General features: G+C 43.9%; 1 protein-coding gene across 1 annotated transcript; it reads left to right on the top strand.

Moving 5' to 3' along the window:
- Window positions 1-11,184: 11,184 nt before the first annotated feature.
- On the top strand, window positions 11,185-16,286 carry PIM3 (Pim-3 proto-oncogene, serine/threonine kinase). Its single transcript, XM_068189784.1, has 6 exons — window positions 11,185-11,770; window positions 12,104-12,213; window positions 12,359-12,409; window positions 12,701-13,064; window positions 14,361-14,537; window positions 14,689-16,286. Exons 1-6 carry the CDS (start codon window positions 11,689-11,691, stop codon window positions 14,871-14,873), a joined length of 969 nt encoding a protein of 322 aa, XP_068045885.1. The 5' UTR covers window positions 11,185-11,688; the 3' UTR covers window positions 14,874-16,286.
- The last annotated feature ends 3,622 nt before the right edge of the window (window positions 16,287-19,908 follow it).

The following is a 19,908-nucleotide window of genomic DNA, read 5'->3' as shown; positions in this document are numbered from 1 at the left end:
AGATGACAAAATTGTTAATGATGTGGGAAAAGGCAGAGGTGTTCAGTATGTTTCTGTTTTGTATCTGGAACACAGCTAAGTGTGCTTTTGTACCATAAAATAACAGGGATATATATTTCCTTTTCCAATATTAGCTAAGAATGATGTTGAAGAGAATCAAGTAAAAATTATCACAAAAATATAAACAGGCCTGAGTTACTTTGCCCCAAAAATCATGAGTAATCAGGATCCTTCAGAATTTCAACACATTTTGAAGACTCCAGATTGCCTTTTGTTTTGCCTTTCAGAATTTTTTTTTGCCAATGCTTCAAATTAAAATTGTTAAGGTGCAAGGGAAACTAATGGTACAGCTGCAAAAGGACATATGTTAAATGGGGAATTGCTAATGTGTATTATTTAATCTTACTAAATACCACTTTTGCTTCTAGTATCATAAAATCTTTTAGGTTGGAAAAGACCCTTAAGATCATTGAGTCCAGTCATAAACTGCCAAGCACTGCCAAGTCCACCATTAAACCATGTCCCTAAGTGCCATATCTACATATCTCTTTAAAACCTCCAGCGATGGTGAGTCAACCACTTCTCTGGGCAGCTTCTTTCGGTTCGTATTTATATGGTCTAAATTTATGCGAGGGCAGTATACAAATGTGTGATTTCCTGTTGGTTGCCTCTCTGGAAGCATGATTGATATCTCACTGAAGTGTTTCAGCAAGATGACTGCATTTATCCTGAAAAATTGACTCAAAATTATGTAGCTTATTGCTAGCCCAACTAACTAAATGCATCAGGAATTCTGAGTGAAGCAAGAATAACAAACAAAAGACACAGAGGTTCTCCATTGTGAGGAGGTAACCCAAACTCTACATAGTAACAGAAGCCACAGACCTTAACAGAAAGTGCTAGATACCTTTGTTTCTGACCCTAATTAGAACTGTCTGGAACGGCTTTCTCATGTATTTTAAATACAAATCCTGGACTACTAAATGTTGTCTGACTTACTATCACAACCAAAGTCTTCAGAAGCAGAATACTGTTAGCTGCTCCTGCTATTTGTGGAAGAGAGAGAGTGGTGATTGTTATCAGTTTCCTTCTTGAGTGTCATCAGAAAAAAAGGCCTACTCACCATTCCCTAGCTTAAGAAGTGCTGGATAACCTTTGGCTTTTCTACTCACTTTCTTGCAGCCAAGCCATTCAATCTTTTACAGTTTCCAGCTCCATCAACCTAGTAATTATCCATACCTTCTACTTCAGTACCAACCAAAGGACATCCTTAGCAGCATGTTCAACACTGCTACCAGCTCCTTCAATACTCTTTTTCCTGTATCTGTCCTAAAAGCAAATAACTTTGATCCTTTTCACCTCATATAACATATACATTTTACATCTTAATATGTGTCCTTTTATACAACAAATACAGTGATAACCTGTGCCAGGATTTAGAGTCCAGTATTCCTCCATCATACAAGACTACCCTAATCAGGAAGGACACAATCAGAATGCCTCAATTGTGATTTCATTTAAAATTTAAATACTCAAGGCTCAAGAATAATCAACACTGCCTACTGTCATTTTACTGTTGAACATACTCAAAATAAATAAAAGTTATTAGTAGACTCCACATTGGTGTCCATGGAATCTTGTGCTCAAAACTACATACCCTTTATTTCAGAAGGTGCTACACTCAAGAGTACCATTAGCCTGGTAGAAGATTTCCTCAGAAGCTATAGCTGTGCCTTGTCTTAGTGCCAAGTGTCTAAAAAACAGATATTTCCTTCTTTTATAAGGCCTTAACCATTGGGGTATTTTAGTACTTTCATCACAAAACAAAGTTTCATTCACAAGCGGATGTTTGTAGTTGCCTACTGCCAAACTCTATTAGGTGCCTTTTCAGACATACGCTTCTTCTTGATGAATGTCCACAGCAGTACTGAGAGTTGGTCAAAAGTGACTGTCAAAAAATTCAAGTAATACATTATCTTCTTCAACCAGGATGGACTTATTGTCTTCAATGTCTCAGCTTTTGCTGCCAAATTGTGCTATCTTTTCTTGTTTTTTCTGAGGACACATTTTAGATCAGCCTAAGAGATTTACCAGCTTGAAATATGAGTGAAGTAATCCTTTCAGAAAGTGTAATAGCATGGTAGTATGTTTGTTGCTAGATTTTCACATTTAGAAAACAATTTAAAAAAATATAAGACACTGATTAACATAGACTATTATATTCTTTATGAAGTTCGTGGAAACATGACAGAAAATGAAATATAATTATCATAAAGTTAGTACACCACTACAAATAAGACACACACACACATTAAGGTGTCCTTTGATCATACAGTCATGTGGTTTATGGTACATATTTTAGTTATCTATGAATAAAACACTGAGTAAGGACAGTCACTATGTTTTTGATTATAATAAAATTACTGGAGTGCATTCAGCTGAGCCTTGATCAAAGATCATTTAAGGATACTCATTCCTTCCCTTCTTTTGTCATTATTATTTTAATAGTAAATGAACAAATCAGGTACCAACTTTTTGTGTACGCTAAATGGAGCTGTTCTTCTCATAGACTTAATCTAACTTCAAAAAATAAAAAAGGCAGCCTATTCTGGCAAGAGTAATTATACTTTTAATCAATACATAACCTTCTCCTCCACGTGAACTTCTTTTTTCAATTACACACACTAGCACAGTATTGAGGATCCTCAGCTTGCTAAAAATGTTGTTCTGTGTCTAGTACTAACAACAGTAGCAGTGACTGGTGGCAGTTCTGCAGAGGACTACACATGGGATGCACGTGCAAAAGTGGAGTTTTTGCTGGTTAATAATTACATGCTTTTAGATTAGCAAAGACCGGGAACACCAGTAGGTTGTCAATCAGAGAGCTGGGGCACACCCATACAAAGTAATCTGGTGGTTCCCTCCTGTATATGGTTCAAAGGGCAGATCTTATTTCTGTAATTACAGTAACTCCATAATATTTTTCTTATTACAGAGTGGTTGAGAAGCTGAAGCAGAGAAAGTGGAAGTGGAAGCACACAGGTACTGATGCTAAGATAGTAGGAAAGATCTGAATACCTCCTATTGCTGAATTTTGGCTCATCAACCAATAATTACGAATTTATGTAGTCATAAAACTGGTTGACAACTTAAACTGTTGTGCCAAAGTGTATTGACTTATTGCATTTGAAATGTGAACTTATTCTGTTCATATTGCGACTACCATATTCACTTCTTCATTTAACTTGGCCACCAAGTGTCCTTTCAGTCTCCTTTAAATTACTCCTCTTGCTTTTAACATTAGAAATGTATATTGAGTAGAAATTAGTAGCATAGGTCCATGTAAACATAATATTTGGTTTACAGTGTTGGTATTATGTTTGAGTTTAAAATTAGTGTCAAGATTCAAGAAAGATCAAGTGGAGACTTGACAGCTCTGTATATTGTCTCTTTTTGAAAGATTTCAGCAATTTTATTACTTATTATCATTATAATTCTTGAAAACAAATTAAACTTTTCTATCCATTCTCAAATATAGAAGGACACATTTTTATTGACACTGTCTGTTATAATGAATTTATTGTTAAGAAATTGCAAAATTATTTTACTGGGAGTACAGCCTTTTGGATCAACTCACAGATACAACGGAATGATCTAAATCTTATAACTACAGTGGTCACAACTCAGATAAGGCTTTCATATTTTCAAACTTCAAAGGGAAGGTAGAACACAATCCAGTTTCTTCTGTACTCTAATATTTGTATAAAACTAAAATACAGTCATAAAACAATGGTGTTTTTGCTTCATCCCATACAGCAATGATGCAACAATGATACAATAAATGTCCCTCTAAATTTTTACACAAAATCTTGACATCATCTGTTCCAGTGTTTCTTTAATTTTAATGGAGGGATTATGTATTCACCTACTTTTGCAACTTGGTAATTTTATAAAATAATAAATAGAAGTAAACCTTGTGGTTTTTTGTTATTATGTCTTTTTTTCCCTCCTTGATTTTATTTGGTACATGTGGGCAAACACAAAATTCACTGAACAGTTTGTGATACCTTACTATTTCCATCAATACATAGATTATAGATTGAAAACACTCATTTTGACTATCCCATTAAACAATCATTGAACACAGATCAATTTTTCACATCATTGCAGAAGCTCAAGTATAACACTACTGGCACAAAGAGAATTCCAGGAGCAAATACAGGACTTTATTAAGAATTGCCTTGGTACACAAACTATTCTACCACTTTGTCTCACTCTATATAAAGACTTCAGAGCAGGCAGAGGTGGATCATATTCCTTACTCCTTACCTACATTCTTTATTCATTAATTTGCTGATGACAGTATCAACTCATTCTACAAGACATAAAGTTGTTTTCCACGCTGAAATTTGATACTTAATAGCCCTTCTACTATTTTTATCCTCCAATTATAACTCTGAATATACTTGTTATCACTAAAAATACAATACTCTTTTTAATCTTGTTACATTCTTGGCCTTTGTGACTTGGCAGTGAGTTCCATGGTCTAATTACAAGTTTTATATATAGAGGTAATTACAGGTTGGGTTTGGGTATTTTTTCAGTTTTGAAAGTTACCTTTTAATTCTCCTTGATGTTTCTCAGCTCATGTTAAATGAGAGAGAACACAGTCATCTGATCTGTGGTACCTAGACCATTATTTTACTGTATCCCCTTTCTTGATCTTCCCTCTAAAGTGAAAAAAGGACCTAATCTTTCAAAAGAATTTTTTTCATATCCTCAGTCATTCTCATTACCTTCCCTTGATCCCACTTTAGTTCTTCAACACACTTTTTGAAATAGGGAAAACAGCTGCTGAAATTGTGCTATCTCTCTACTGAATACAAAGTGCCACCTGTAAAACAGTGAAAGATGAAGTCCTGAGAACTCAGTTCTGTACATAGCCATGCTTTTTGAATCATAAATATAAATGCTCCAGAGACTTTCCAGTCTGACTTCACTTGACACAATGTCATGGTATCTAATGCAAGTTGTGCATCAAATCTCTAAGTTCTTTATACACACAAACATATCTTCTTCCATTATTTTAAACCCAACTTCAACACCAGGTCTTCAGTTACAGGAGAACTACAGCTACAGTGAGGGTCTGTAACCCACCTGTCCATTACTTCTAGATTTGTTGTTTTCTCCCAGTTCTCAGCCTGGGAAACTCTTCCCGTGTGAGACTTAAAGAGCTAACAAATACCAGGTGGGGAAAAAATAAATAAAGAGCAGATATTTCTAGACTGTTATGGAAAGAGGTCAAATAAACAAAGTAGATTGAGCTAGTAGAGCTTCATGTTTTAAGATACCAGACCTAACCTTTGTATTCTCTTTGGAAGCCCTTTCAGTTTTCAGCCTTCTTTTAACAGTACCTCAATACTGGTCTCACTAATGCTTATGGTAGGAGTACACTTTGACTGAATACACTCAGGACATTGATTTATAAAGGGAAAATGTGCCATATGTGAAAATGTACAGTGTGTTACTGAAGAAGTTGTCAGTTTCTTTCTGCTGATCATGAGCCAGCAGTGCCCTGGCAGCCAGGGGTCCAGTCGTGTCCTGGGTTGCATCAGGCACAGCATCATTGACTGGGTGATGGAGGGGATTGTCCTGCTCTGCTCAGCACTGGGACAGCCTCACCTCACGTCCTGGGGACAGTTTTGGGTGCCACAACATAAAAAAGACATTAAGTTATTAGAGATTGTCCAAAGAAGGGCCATGAGGATGATGAAGGGTTTGAAGGGGAAGGCATATGAGGAGCAGCTGAGGTGACTTGGTCTTTTCAGCCTGGAGAAGAGGAGACTGAACGGAAACCTCACTGCAGTCTACAACATCCTCATGAGGGGGAGCAAAGGAACAGCCACTAATGTCATCACTCTTATGACCCATTACAGGACTTGAGAAAACAAGGTGAAGATGAGTCACTGGAGGTTTGGGTTGGATATGAGGAAAAGGCTTTTCACCAGAGGGTGGTTGAGCACTGAACAGGTTCCCCAGGGAAGTGGTCAAAGCACCAGTGTGAAAGAGTTCAAGAAGCATTTGAACAACACTCTTGGGCACATGGTGTGAGTCTTTGGGTGTGCTGCACAGGGCCAGATGATGATCCTTCCAACTCAGCATATTCTACGATTCTATGATTCTCTAATCATTCATAATTCCAACAATATGTTGGAAATGCAAAGAAATAGAGAAGTTTTGGCTTCACAAGACACTGGTCAAAAGAAAAGCACTGGAGGTGCTGAAAGAAGTGGCCTAACAACTGATCTAAGACCTAGCAGAGTCATTCATATTTCTGATATATCTTAATGTGCAAGTAAACGGAAATATAGCAGAAGCCTTCCTTAGCAGCACAGGGTATACATGACTGAGCTCAACAACAAAAAACAAACATATGGGAGGTGGAAGTGGGGACACAATGAGTAGGAGGAGCACAGGAGCATTTCCTGGGCATCCAGGGATGGAATTAGAGGAGCAATGCTTACATGCAGTTAAAATTGATGAAGGATGTCATGGATAAGGACAATTTTTCAGCAAAATTGGAGACTGAGTAAAATCTAGGCCAGCTGCTGAATATAACAGGTGACTTTGTGACACAGCACATGGGTATTCATTTTAGTTGTTTCTACTGGCATGGTTTGCTCTCAGGAATCCCAGAGTTACATGTTAAGTAGCAAGGATCAAGCCAGGGTCTAATTAAACAAGATAGAAATGTCACACACATCCGTGATATTGGACAGGATACATCTGAGAGTACTAAGAGTGACAGCAAAAGTCATTGGAAGTCTACTCTCAGTCCCTTGGGAAAGGTCACAGTGATCAGAGGAGGTTTCTAACAACTGGAAAAATGTTATGCCTGTCTTAGGAGATTGCAAAAGGAGGATCTGGGTGGTGAAAAGATGATCAACCTTCTCTCAGTTGCTGGGGAAATTATGGAGCAAGTACTCATGGAAATCATTACTGTGACAACAAAAATGTTATTGAGAACAGGCATCTTGAATTTCCCAAGGACAAACCATGTTTAGTCACTCTGATTGTCTTCTACAACTACATTACAGGCTTCCCTGGGTGAGATTAGAGTAGGTGTTGCTCCCCTTACCTGTAGCCAGAACTTTGATAGTTTTTCAGCATCTGCAGCCAAATTGGGAAGATATAGGTATACTACAAGGTACATTAAAAACTGGCCAGGTCATGGGCCTCAAAAGTAGCTAATAACTGTTTCAAGTCATATTAGCAGGTGATTTCAAGGGATATTTCTTGGGATCAATAAAATGGCTGATATTATTTAACTTTTTCATCTGTGATGTTTGGAAATACAAGGTGACGCAAAATCAAGGGGGGCTGTTGATATACTGGAGTGTCACCAGAGGACACAAGGAAAAACGACGCATCACAGCTATGGTCATGATGAAGAGACTAGTTTATTTCCTCTGACTCCAATCATTTATAGCTCTCAAAAGGTGCCAGTGGATTGGAGGGTGAATGTGCCACCTCTCCAATGACACTGGACAAACTACCAGTCTATCAAATTTCTCCGCCTCTATGAAGGAATGGAAAACAACAGGTTATTTACAGAAAGTTGTGTGAGAAAGTTTTCTAAAAGAATGTAAACTCAGAAGGCTTTAGAAAATCTTAAAAAATCAGGGCGACACTGGAGGGTATAGCTGTTATTCAGACCTCAACTAGCTGAATAAATGTATAACGCATACATCTGTATTGTACTTCCAGAAATGAGAATGCCAAGATCCCACATCTGGGACAGGATACAGTTAGGGAGAAGTGCAGGCTGGAACTAACGGCTCCACAAGGAGAAGACCCAGTGGACCACAAACCAACAAAATCAGCAGTGTGCGCCTGCAGTAATGAACACTGATCACATCTTGGAGTGCCACAGCCAGCAGGTCAAGGGACATGATTATTGCCCTCTTCAGCACAGACAAAGCCACATCTAGAGCACAGTGTTCAGTTTGTTCTCCTGCCAAATGAAAGAGAGACTGTAAAGAATCAAGCAAAGAGTCATTGAGGGAGCTAGGAGCTCTGTCATATAAGAAGGTTGAGTGACCTAGAAATACCAATATTCTTGTAAGTTTAATGGACATTTACTGACAGAGCATTCTTAGCAGCATTCCTTATAGTCACATTATCAGAACAGATGCATTTTGGTAATCCCATCCAACACTACCATGGCTATAAGTATATATTACAGCCCATTAATGTCACTGGTGCAGTGCCTGATGATGTGCCACAGCAGATTTTGAGCTGGGTTCCATACAGACTTTAAAATGTAGCCTGAAGGTAGTACTGTTCTGCAAGCAGAAAATTACATGGCTCTTCCACATTTCTATGCCTGACAAACTCCTGCCCAGGGAGGAGTTTTCCTACACAGAAAAATGAATCCTAAATCAAACTGGCATCCTACTCACGAATGATTTTCCATTTATAGTTGCAAAGCCACTGTTAAAGTGGCCAAAACTAGTTTATAAAATATTTCTGCAGATATAATTGTTTAGGACCACTGAACTGCATGTTCCAAGCCAGATCAAAAGGAGCACCACAAACCCATGAAAGGCTTATGTGTAAAGACAGGGTAAATTCCATGTCTGGGATCCATCTGTAATTCTGTCAAACCAAGACTGCTTGTAGCTGTATACAAATTAAATGTCTGTCTGCCAAAATTAATTGAATGAAGAACAAATACCCCCTTATCACCTTTTTTTTTTTACAGTAACTGCCTTGTTTTCTACAATGTTAAATGCAAAATAACCTCCCTTGCACACTGTCATGAAATTACAAATCAGATTGGGAGTTACATAAATGCTAAGATTGATCCCAGAATTTTTAGATCATCATTTTGCTACAAATATAGATGTGGAAAGGTATGTCATGCTTTTTTTTTTTTTTTTATCAGCTGACACAGCTGAAGATGCAGCTTAAGTGCAACAGGATTTTGAGAGAACTGCATTATTTCCTGAACAGGTTCAAGGCAAATGTATCACTGATTTGCTATAGATTGGCCACACACAGAGATTAATTTAAGCAATTCCAAACATAGTTGAAATGACAAGACCCGATGTTTTTATATTTGCAGACTAGTGATCCATGCATGATTTTTCATGCCTGGTCATGTAAAAAAAGCAGGAATTAGTAACAACTTGTAGTGTTAATTCCCTAAATAATTAGCACTTACACATATTAACTTTTATTAATGTGATTTGAGACAGCCAAAAGTCAGGGTCTAACACAAAAAAAAAAAAAAAAAGAAAAAAAAAAAGAAAAAAAAAGGAAAAAAACCCAGCTTTTTTATTGCTTTATTGCTTTATCTCATAAATCCATATCATTAGCTTTAAAGGAAAAAAAAATCCATAAACATGAAATCTCCTGAATTCCCCAGCTACTCAATAAACTCAATGGTTTATTTTGGAGCCTCTGCAAATTAGTCTGTATGAGAAGTAGTAACTTTTATAGCCCAACAGATCTATCTTCGAAAAATACATTCTGGGACATGAAGGGTTGAAACTGCGCCTGCAAACTTGACCTTTACATCAGCTGGTCTTATCTAATAAAAGATATTACCTCCCCCTAGAAGTCCTTGCTTTGTTTATGGGCACGACTGCCCGAGATTACAGCAGTACTATTATCAGACAATGCCAACTGCTAGGCTCTCCCCGAGAGCCCAGGGTGGGAGGGGCTGCCAAAAACACCCTCGCGTCAGGGATCCCCGCTGAGCACCGCTCCCTCAACTCCGCTGCTTTTCCCAGCTCCTCACCTGGGCCGTGGTGGGTGACAGGGCGGCGGTGCCGGCCTGGCGGGGACAGGGTGTGGAGGGGCAGCCGCCGAGCTGTCTGCAAACAGCGGGGTGCCCCCCGCCTGAGCGCCAGCCCTGGGAGGGCATCTGGGCTGGCCTCTAAGTAGCCGCCGGAGCAGCTATGAAGTTGTTGCCCACCCAGCATCGGACTCATTAATTTCTAAAGCAGTCGCCCACAGCTTTGCTGGACACACACTCGGCAAGATCCCCTGGATGCCGTCGGGCTTCTCCCTCCGCCTGGGCGTCCCTAACTGTCTCGGTGTCCCTTCATAAAACGCCGGAGCCGCGGGCCTGACAGCGGCGGGGCCCGGGCCGCGGTGACCGCCGCGGCCTCCTGGCACAGGGACCCCCGCGAGCCCGGTGGACGGGACGCGCCCCCATTCCTGCTGATGCAGCGCCCCCTGCGGGGCGGGCGGCGGCGCAGCTCCGTGCCCTCTCCAGGCGCGGCGCCTCGGCGGGGCGGGAAGCGCTCAGCTCCTCCGAGCTGCGCCGCCAGGACTCCGGCGCCCGCCGTCGCGCCACACCGGCCCCGCGGGGCTTCCGCACAGGGGGGGTGACTGACAGAGGCAGGCGCGGAGGGCAGGCGCCGGCGTCCCCCCGCGCTGGCACGGGGCCGAACTGCGCCGAGGCGAGGGGACAGAGCTAGGGAGGATGAGAAATCGCCGATGAGGGCGAGGGAGCGCGCCGCGTGCGCTCACTGGGGAGCACCGGCTGGCAAAGCGAGCGGGCTCTGACCACCATACCGGGACTGCCGGAGCCCCAGGCGGGATCCGCGGAGCCGCGGCCCACCGTGCCCCGGCGCTGTTGGCGCCCCGCCCCCGCGCAGCCCCGGACGCGGCGGCTCGGAGCGACCTTCCCGCAGCCCGGGGCGGGGCGGGCTCGGCGCGCCGAGGCATTCCCGCCCTGCCGCCGCCTGGCAGCGCGCCGCATGCAAATGAGGGCTCTCCTCATTGGGCCACACCGGGAGCCCTTTGAAAGGGCGCCCGGCGATTGGCTGCGCAGCAGCGTTAACGCGCACGGGAGAATCTCCCCCCAGCCTTTTTTTTTTTTTTTTCTTTTTTTATTTTTTTTTTGCCGCTAATGTGTGATGCGTTCCGCTCAGACGATGTGTAACTCTGCGCGCCGGTTACTACAGAACAAGTAGTTCCCAGCCCCCCGCCCTCCCCGTGCCCGCCCGTGCGGTGGGGCGGGACAGGGCGCTGCAGTCACGGCCGCCGCCCCGCGGGGGCTCCGGCGCAGAGGGGAGGGGGCGGCGGGGACGGCGGGGAGAGGTGTTTCCCCCCGCCCCCGCGGAGGGATATTCTCGGCGCGCTCGCCGCACTCTGCCCGCACCAAAATATTGGGAGTTAAGAGGCGGCTCGGCGGCGCCACCGGCTCAGAAGCGCGCGGGCAGCTCGGTGGCGGCGCGGTCTGTCCTCCGCCCGCCACGGCTCCACTGCGGCGCCCAGCCCGCTCCTGCCACCGCGGCCCCCGCAGGGGCGGGCTCCACACGCGGAGCCGAAGCCCCCGGACTTGTCTGCCTCCGCGGAGGGCTATAGTTCTGCCTGTGCCTGCCTGCGCCCCGAGCGGCTTTCGCCGGCTGGAAGAAGAAACGCGGGAGCGGCGCGTTCGCTGATTGCGTTTCTCCGGAGGACTTTGTGCGACCTGGACTGCTGCCGGCAAGGACGGACCCCCAAGGACTTAGTAGGTTCCCGCCCCTGGCCGAAGAAGGAGCCGCGCAGAAGCTTTCGGCGGCCCGCCGCCCTCCGCCGGCTCCGGAGAGAGGAGAGCCGCGCCGTGCCGAGAGGACGCCGGCGGAGCTGCCGCGGGGAACTAATTCGACGTTTTCTCCCTCGCCTCGGAAGATGTTGCTTTCCAAGTTCGGCTCGCTGGCGCACATCTGCAGTCCCAGCATGGACCACTTGCCGGTGAAGATCCTCCAGCCAGGTACGGGGCTGGGGTGTCCCTGCCAGCGCCGCGCCGGAGGGCGCGGACCGACCCTGCGTTACCGGGGCGTTGGGCTCGGCGTCTCGCAACTCCCGGAGCTGCGGTTCTTTTTAATTTTTTTTTTTTTTTATAAAAAAAGATTGATTTTTTTTTTTAATAAAGCCTTGGTCGGAATCAGGGCAGCGCACACAATATGGGTCTGCTAGGCAGAGCGTTTGTGGGCTTTTTTTTCACATTATTTGTTATTATTATAATTATTACTATTATTATTACTGTTCGGGCGCAGTGCGGCTGCGGACACTAACGCGGGTTTTTCCCCTCTTGTTTACGCAGTGAAAGTGGAGAAGGAGCCATTTGATAAAGTGTACCAGGTGGGCTCCGTGCTGGGCAGCGGGGGCTTCGGCACCGTGTACGCAGGGAACAGGATCGCCGACGGGCTGCCGGTGAGGCGCGGGGCGCCCGGGCGGGGGCGGCGGGCGGGAGCGTGGCGCGGGAAGCGGCGGGCGCGGCCGGCCCGGCCCTCGGCGGCGGGGCGCAGGCTGAGCCCGCCCCGCCGCTCACGGCGCCTCTGTTCTCCGCGCTCCGCAGGTCGCCGTGAAGCATGTGGTGAAGGAGCGGGTGACCGAGTGGGGCACCATTGTAAGTACCCGGGGGGGCTTCGGGGTGCCGCGGGGCTCCGCCGCGGCGAGGCCATTGTGTGGGCGGTGGGGCCCGCCCCGCTGGCGCGGCCTCTGCGTCGGGAGGGAATTTGGCGGGGGTTCGCCGCCGCAGCGCCGCGCCCGCCCCTCGGACTGCGGCAGCGGCAGAGGGGGCCCGCCGGCCGCGCCCTCCTCCCCGCCCTGCACGCCCTCCCCGCCTCCCTCCCCTCAGCGAGGGGGTGCCCCGGGCCGCGCCACCCCCCCGCTGACCCGCGCCCCTTTTTCTGCCCAGAGCGGCATCATGGTGCCCCTGGAGATCGTCCTTCTCAAGAAGGTGGGCTCCGGCTTCAGAGGGGTTATCAAGCTGCTAGACTGGTACGAGCGGCCCGACGGGTACCTCATCATCATGGAGCGGCCCGAGCTGGTGAAGGACCTGTTCGACTTCATCACGGAGAAGGGTGCCCTGGACGAGGAGACCGCCCGCGGGTTCTTCCGGCAGGTGCTGGAGGCGGTGCGCCACTGCTATGGCTGCGGCGTGGTGCACCGGGACATCAAGGACGAGAACCTGCTGGTTGACCTCCGCACAGGAGAGCTGAAGCTCATTGATTTTGGCTCGGGGGCCCTCCTCAAGGACACAGTCTATACCGATTTTGATGGTACGTGGCCCCCACCCTTCCCGTGCCCCTCCTGGAGTGATGCCCTCCGTAGAGCTGCCGCGTAGCCCCTTTCCAGTGACTAGTCACAGCCAGCAGAGCCTCTGATGCGGGGGTTCATATCAGGTCTATCAGTAATGGAAACCTGTGGACCCGAAGCCGCTTAGGGGTGTTCAGTTGCGTAGGAAAGAAGCGATTCCAGGCAGTGACGCAGCAGTTTATGTTTCCCTGTCTTGGAAAAAGCGGGGTTTTTTTCCTAGAGGGCGATCTGTTTACATGGAGGTTTTGCCAGTGTCGGATGTTTCCATGTGTGGATATGCAGTTTTTATATGCGGTGGTTTTTTTTTAACTCGGAGTGGTACCTCCCCCGCTCCCATTCTGCCAGTGTCCTGGAAATCCCGCATTGCAGATTTTAAAGCGATGGGGACAAATGCGCTCCTTCGAAATGACTTGCTACAGCGGCTGGGGTCGATGCTTTAGAGGTGGGAAAGGTGAACATAAGCCAGCATGTGACTAGAGGGAGCATTTCCCCCAGTCCTTGGAGTACGACTGATGTAACACCGGGGTCTCGCTTCCCCCCCCTCCCCGCCCCCAGCTGCCGCACTCACATCTGTTTGTTGTGAAACTCGAAGCCCTGCCGCACGTGACCTCGGCATCACGAATTCCCGGTTTTGTTTGGTATCCAAGGAGCTCTCGGACACTGAAGGGAGGGGAAGGGGGGCGAGTTGGGAAAAGCTGCTGCATAGAAGCCCCAGGGGGAGGTTTTAAAAACATAGAAATCGTAAGCGGCCCTATTTTGTTTACTGCCCTGTGGAATTGGATAAAGCAGATTAGCCCCGTGTAATGCGGGCAGACCTGAGTTTCACCTTCTTGTCGCCCTCTCCTCCTCCCTGCCAGCCCCCTTTGTCCTTTTGTGTCTATTTTTGGTGTGATGCTGCAGACGCCACGTGGTCAGTGAAAGGGAGCTTGCCTCAGTAAACAGTCAGCTGATGGGGCTGTGTTATTCCTTGCAACAAAATAGAACAACCGGATGGGCCAAGTCTGTTGATGGTGTAACCCTGCAGATGACCTGAAATTACACTGCTAATGGTTTTGGCTTGTGAAAAATTTAAAGCCGTTTAGTTTTCTGGGTTTGGTGTTGGGTTTTTTTTTTTTTGGTTTGTTTTTTTGGTTTGTTTTTTTTTAATTCCTAAATGTCAAGTTTTTGAATTTAATTTAGCTCTGCCAGAAGGAGCTGAACAATGGGGAAACACTTTAAACATTTACTCTAATTGTGTTGGGTTTTTTTTTTGCTTTCAGGAACGAGAGTATACAGTCCTCCAGAGTGGATCAGATACCACAGATACCATGGGCGGTCAGCAACAGTATGGTCTCTGGGAGTTCTGTTATATGACATGGTTTGTGGAGACATCCCTTTTGAGCAAGATGAAGAAATCTTGCGGGGGCGATTATACTTCAGGAGAAGAATTTCACCTGGTAAGTTCTACAGAACTCAAATGGGATTTTTGGTTCTGGGTTTGGTTTTTTTTAATAGTCTTGTACATGAGAGCTTGTGTGGGTGCATTTTTGTTACTGAGGATTGTCTTTTACTTTTTTAGTCTAATATGGCTTTCTTTTTTTGTTATAGAATGTCAACAGCTGATCAAATGGTGCCTTTCACTGAGGCCTTCAGACAGACCAACACTTGAGCAGATTTTTGACCATCAATGGATGCACAAATCTGAAGTAGTGAAGTCTGAGGACTGTGACATAAGGCTACGGACCCTTGATACTGATGTATCTAGCACAAGTTCAAGTAATGAGAGTCTGTGAATTACTAAGGACCTCGCACTGGGAGGGGGAGCTTCAAGCAGAAAGACCACAGTGCTGCTGCCAATACATAGGAGGGGCTAGAAAAATGCATTCATTATTCTGTAGTTGAATCTTTGTCTGAGGGACTTGATTTTGTTTTCCCCCTTTGCTGGTTTCTGCTTTGGAATGAGAGATTTCCTTTGGAAACGCTGATTTTTGGGAGTTGCAGGCCAGTACTTAGTCAAAGACTGACCTTATTGAGAAAGCAGTGACCTCTTGAATACATGGTAAACTTTTTTGCTCTCATAGAGCCTGGACTAGATTTTATTTGCTTTTGAGTGCCTTTTTGAAAGCTGCTTCAGTGGGACTTTCTTTTTTGAGCTGTCTATGTCCAAAGAAGATCCAGTTCATTATAGGAATTTGCTCCCTTTAGACTCAGTGCTGGAGGAAGCAGCTCCTATGATGCATTGGAGAACCTGTTCGGTGATTGAATGAAGTAGTCCCATCCACTGGTGATGGAATACTTGAACACAGACATTTCACTCCTGCCCCCCTGCCCTTTACAAATCCAACCCACCTCTGCTGCTCAAGATATTTCCTATAGCCTGCACAGAAATATGAACAGGTATATCGGCTTCTTTATCAGAAACATTTATTCATGTTTCCTTTTATCATCTCTACCATTGGGCATGAGAAGCCCCTTTCTCAACTCCCCCCGGCCTTTTGTCACCCTGCGAGTCTTAAAGTATGTATGGGCATGTTGAATGCACAATCAATGCAATATTCAAGGACTTCTACTTTTTTTTTTTCCATACCTGTATAATGTGTTTATGTAAACTTGGTTTTTCCCGTGTACTATACAGTTATTTATTGTTTGGATTTTCGAAGACCTCCCACAGTTTTTAACTGTGGCTATTTATTTGGTTAATTTATTCGGTTAGAGTTATTCAACACTGTGCTTTCCCCTCCTTCTCCCCATGGGAATTCTAGTGGTTTGCCCATGGCACTTTTTTTTTCTGCATTCCTGTCAACTTTTGGTTACAAAAAATAAAAATAAAAAAAAATTTCTGACCTTACCAGTTTTTTGTTGGAAGATGGGAAATTGTTGTACAAAGTCTAATTTAAGGGAAATAGAATGACTTTTTCAAGTTAGTCAGTATGCCTTTTGTCTGGTATTATTGTACCAGAAGTGTAAAGTAATGCTGTTTCGAAGGGTTTTAAATTATTGACATTGTACAGTCTCCGTGCATTGGCTCTGGAAGGTAGAGTGGCAGAGTCATAAACCTTAATTTATTTTAATAGCTGTGTTTCTGTGATCTGGTTGCATTTATGCAGCTTGGATTTGGATTTTTTTTTCTTCTGTTTAACGGTGTGAAATGTATGGAGATCATATTTTTTATACAGGTATTTCAATTAAACTTTTTGTATATAACAGTTTTGTGTTTGTGTACTTTTATCTCCTTTGTTGTGGTGACCTGGGAAACACATTCTGTTACCATCTCAAGCCTTGTTAAAGGCCTGCAGCAGCTGAACCAAAGTTAGGAGAAGGTCTATGCCATTAAGCAGTGACCATTTTGAAAGAATTAAGCAATCCCTCACCTGAGCTCTATCTACTCCTCAATCACTGCGTTTGATGTTGGACTGAAGAGGGAGTACAATACAAGAGCACTAATGGCCTACATAAAAGGGAATTGGCCCTGTAATTGTGGGACTTTTACCTCTGTAAACACTGAATATCAGCGTACTTGTCCTTAAGTATAACAAGGAAGGAGTTCAGTAGCTGCTGGTGGTTACGGTTTTCACAGTTGATATGTTTACTTTCCATTACATTCAGTTTCCTTCTTCCCACTTACACCTTCCTTCTGGGGCCGGATGAGGACTTCTGTGCCCTTACGGTAAAGGGACAGCATTCTTGGGGATCAGGGTGACTGTTTTCCTTCAACTCCCTTAGATTATCAAAGACTGCTGTGTCTGTCACTTGATAGATTATGATACAGGGGAGCATGTGCCATTCTCACCTACAGCAACGAACAACAGAAATGTCCTCAGCATTAATCTTCCCACGTTGGGAGTCAAGTCCTGCAGATTAACGATTTCATCCTCTTCTCTGTAGCCAGAGACTTACCTGACTTGGTCTTGTTGCGGGGGTGGTAGTGATTACAAGGTTTAACTACTGCAGAGAGATCTACGAGGTATATTTAAGAATGTGTTCAGTCATTAAAGGTGCTTTGTAGTTGTCACAGTACAGGGCTAGGCTTAGAATCTTAATGTTATTTTCCCTTTCTGGGGATCTTTCTGCCAGCTCATCTGCTATTATTTTGGTTCCCTGTGGGTAATATCTCGCTGGCATCACATCAAGCTCCTGATGCTAACTAGTTTAGGCTCAAAATGCCAACAAATAGCAGGAGGTAAATCTGAAGAAAAAAGACCATTTTTAGTCTGTGCCCTTTTCTGATGACACGGAGGGAAGTGTGTAGCCTTTTCTTGTCTGTAAAAAGGAAGTTCAGGTTACTCTAGTTGTGGGGAAAAAGCCCTAACCACACTTCTGTCCATCAATTTATTTTCCATATTTTCTGATTTTGTTCCTTTTTTCTTTTACCTTGTTTCCTCAGTTCTTAATAAAAATCTGTGTATATGCTAAACCTAGTCCATGAAAAACTCAGTTCCCTATTGTTGGAACTCTATTCACAGAAATAAAAGATTCTATAGTTAAGATTGCTTAGAAAAATCACAGTGTCATATGAGAAGAACAACTACAAGTGAATATTTAGAATTTTGCTTTGGAATGAGAAATTCCTTTTGCTTAAGAAGGGAGGATTCAGGTATGCTACAAGGAGAGATGATCCCAGTACCTAGCGCACTTCTTTAGGGAAACGTTTCTAACCACAAGAGGTCCCTGGAGAAATTCCAGTAGCTGACAGTAATTAACATCTTCCACTCCAGTGACTTCACATGTTCACAGCTGCTCAGAGGGATGGCAGCAGGGCTGTATGGGTGAGCTTCAAAGGGCTACCAGAAAAGCGATTCTAAAAACACATTTGGAAAGCTATTGTTGATTGCTGAGCCAGGAACTTTCAACATTTCCACAAGAGCTGATGTTACTTTCCTTAGCTTCACTGAGAATCAGAGTTGAAAAGCTCTGTTTTGAAACACAGAAACTAGGTTTTCACCTTTTACTACTGAGGCAAAATACATGAAAAGGATAAAGGTCAAAAGGACATGGGCACGAGTGCTGACTCCCCTCTGGGATTAGCTCAACATAAAAGGTGCACTTTCAGTGCTGCACAGGCAGCTTCAGTTGTGAAACTCCCCTGTACACTAATAGAAGCCATGTGGCTGAAACACCATATACTGAAAGTAATGATTTGTAAAAATAGCTTTTCATTACAGTTGAAAGTTGGAAAATTATGTGTTAATACAGTTCCATTAGCTGAGTGTTTCTGCCAAAATGAGCAAGTCAGTGACAGCTCTTGGTTTCTCCTGTGCTTCTATCTGGTACTAATACCATTAAATGTTATTTCTCTGGGATCCTCCTCTTCATCTTCTCTCCCCACTAGGTTGGTTTTCAACAGCACAAAGCTTGAAAAATAAAATTCAGCAGGTCATTCAAAACACTATTGTTTAAATCAGGGCCTGTTTTAACCTTGAAAAATTGGTTTAACAATACTCATACCTATGCATGTATGTATGCTACTGGCTTCATAATAGATATTTTAAATAAATTCTAATACTGAAATATCTTTAACAATGTAGTGTTTTGTGTAATTCATATCCTGAGTAAAGCTCATTTCCCTGAGTACATAAGCATACACTCTCCTTTTTTTTCTCTCTTTATATCAACTGAATTTATATTTACTGAAGCAGCTGTATAAGAGCCCTTTGAAAATCACTATTGAAAGATGTTAGGAAGATTGACTAGGGTGTGTTCCCACCAAACACTTTATGGTTCTCTCTCAGTGGTTTAGTGACCTCTGTCGGTGAAATTAAAGTACATGTTCCAAAAATAATGCATAAACTGGGGAGATTTTAAAGCACTGCTGGCTCATATTTTTAGATACGATTGAGTATGGCTGATACTTAATTATCACAAAATGCTTGAAGGGATATTTCACTAAAAATGAAAAATTTTGAATTACTACAAATGCAAAAATGGCTTCTCAATAAAAATGGGAGAGGGGAGTATGTATTCAAAAGGTTGTCAAATCTGCATCTGATGTTATAGTGCTAACCTGCCTGGTGTGCCTCAGTCACCTACATGACTCTTGGCATGAGCATTTACAACCATATTAGCCCTCATTCTTCCACTTCATTTCAGCAACCATGAGAGTCACTTGTCTTCTGGCATGCAGATGGGCAATAATTCTCAGTGGTGTAACTAGACCACAGAATGTAGTGGCCTTATCAGCCTCATATTAGTGGAATTTTTTCTATTAACAGCAGTGATGTCACACTTCATAGCAGCAGTCAAGATGGCAGCGTTTTAGTCTCACTGCAATACAGTTTTTGATACTATTCCGAAATTTTCTCTGCTTGTAAATTTGCAATTACTGAGTTCCATGGTTATCTGTGATTTAAAAATTTAATGTGTTTTTGCCTATAGCATTTCTTCAGGTAGCTGATTTACCAGAGACCTATTAAGCTTTGGTTATATTGCAGAACTGCTGAGCAAAGTGATAAGGAGACCACAAATCCATGCAACTAAAAATTAATTTTAATTTGTGTAAGACAGGATTCCTAATTGTTTTCAGAGAAAGTTTGTCTCATAACTGGTGAATTCATGTTTTCACTAAAAAATGGGTCCATATAGGCATACTAGCTCTTTTTTTGCTGAAGAGAAGTGAATAGACAACTCCAGAGCTGTGGTGTAACTAAAAGGAAAATGAGGAGCAGAAACATACATCCATTAAATTCTTGCAGTTATTTTCTTAGCTTGCAATTCCAGCCCTTTTTTTTTCCCCAATACATTTAAAAGGTATTCAATCTTTCTGTCCTTTACTGCTCATAATTATTATTTGTAATACAGCCTGGCACACTCAAGTTTTAAGAAACATTAAGT

Source organism: Anomalospiza imberbis, chromosome 5 (genome assembly GCF_031753505.1).
Source record: "Anomalospiza imberbis isolate Cuckoo-Finch-1a 21T00152 chromosome 5, ASM3175350v1, whole genome shotgun sequence".
Taxonomy (NCBI): Eukaryota; Metazoa; Chordata; class Aves; order Passeriformes; family Viduidae; genus Anomalospiza; species Anomalospiza imberbis.
This window is presented reverse-complemented; position numbering and strand designations above follow the sequence as displayed.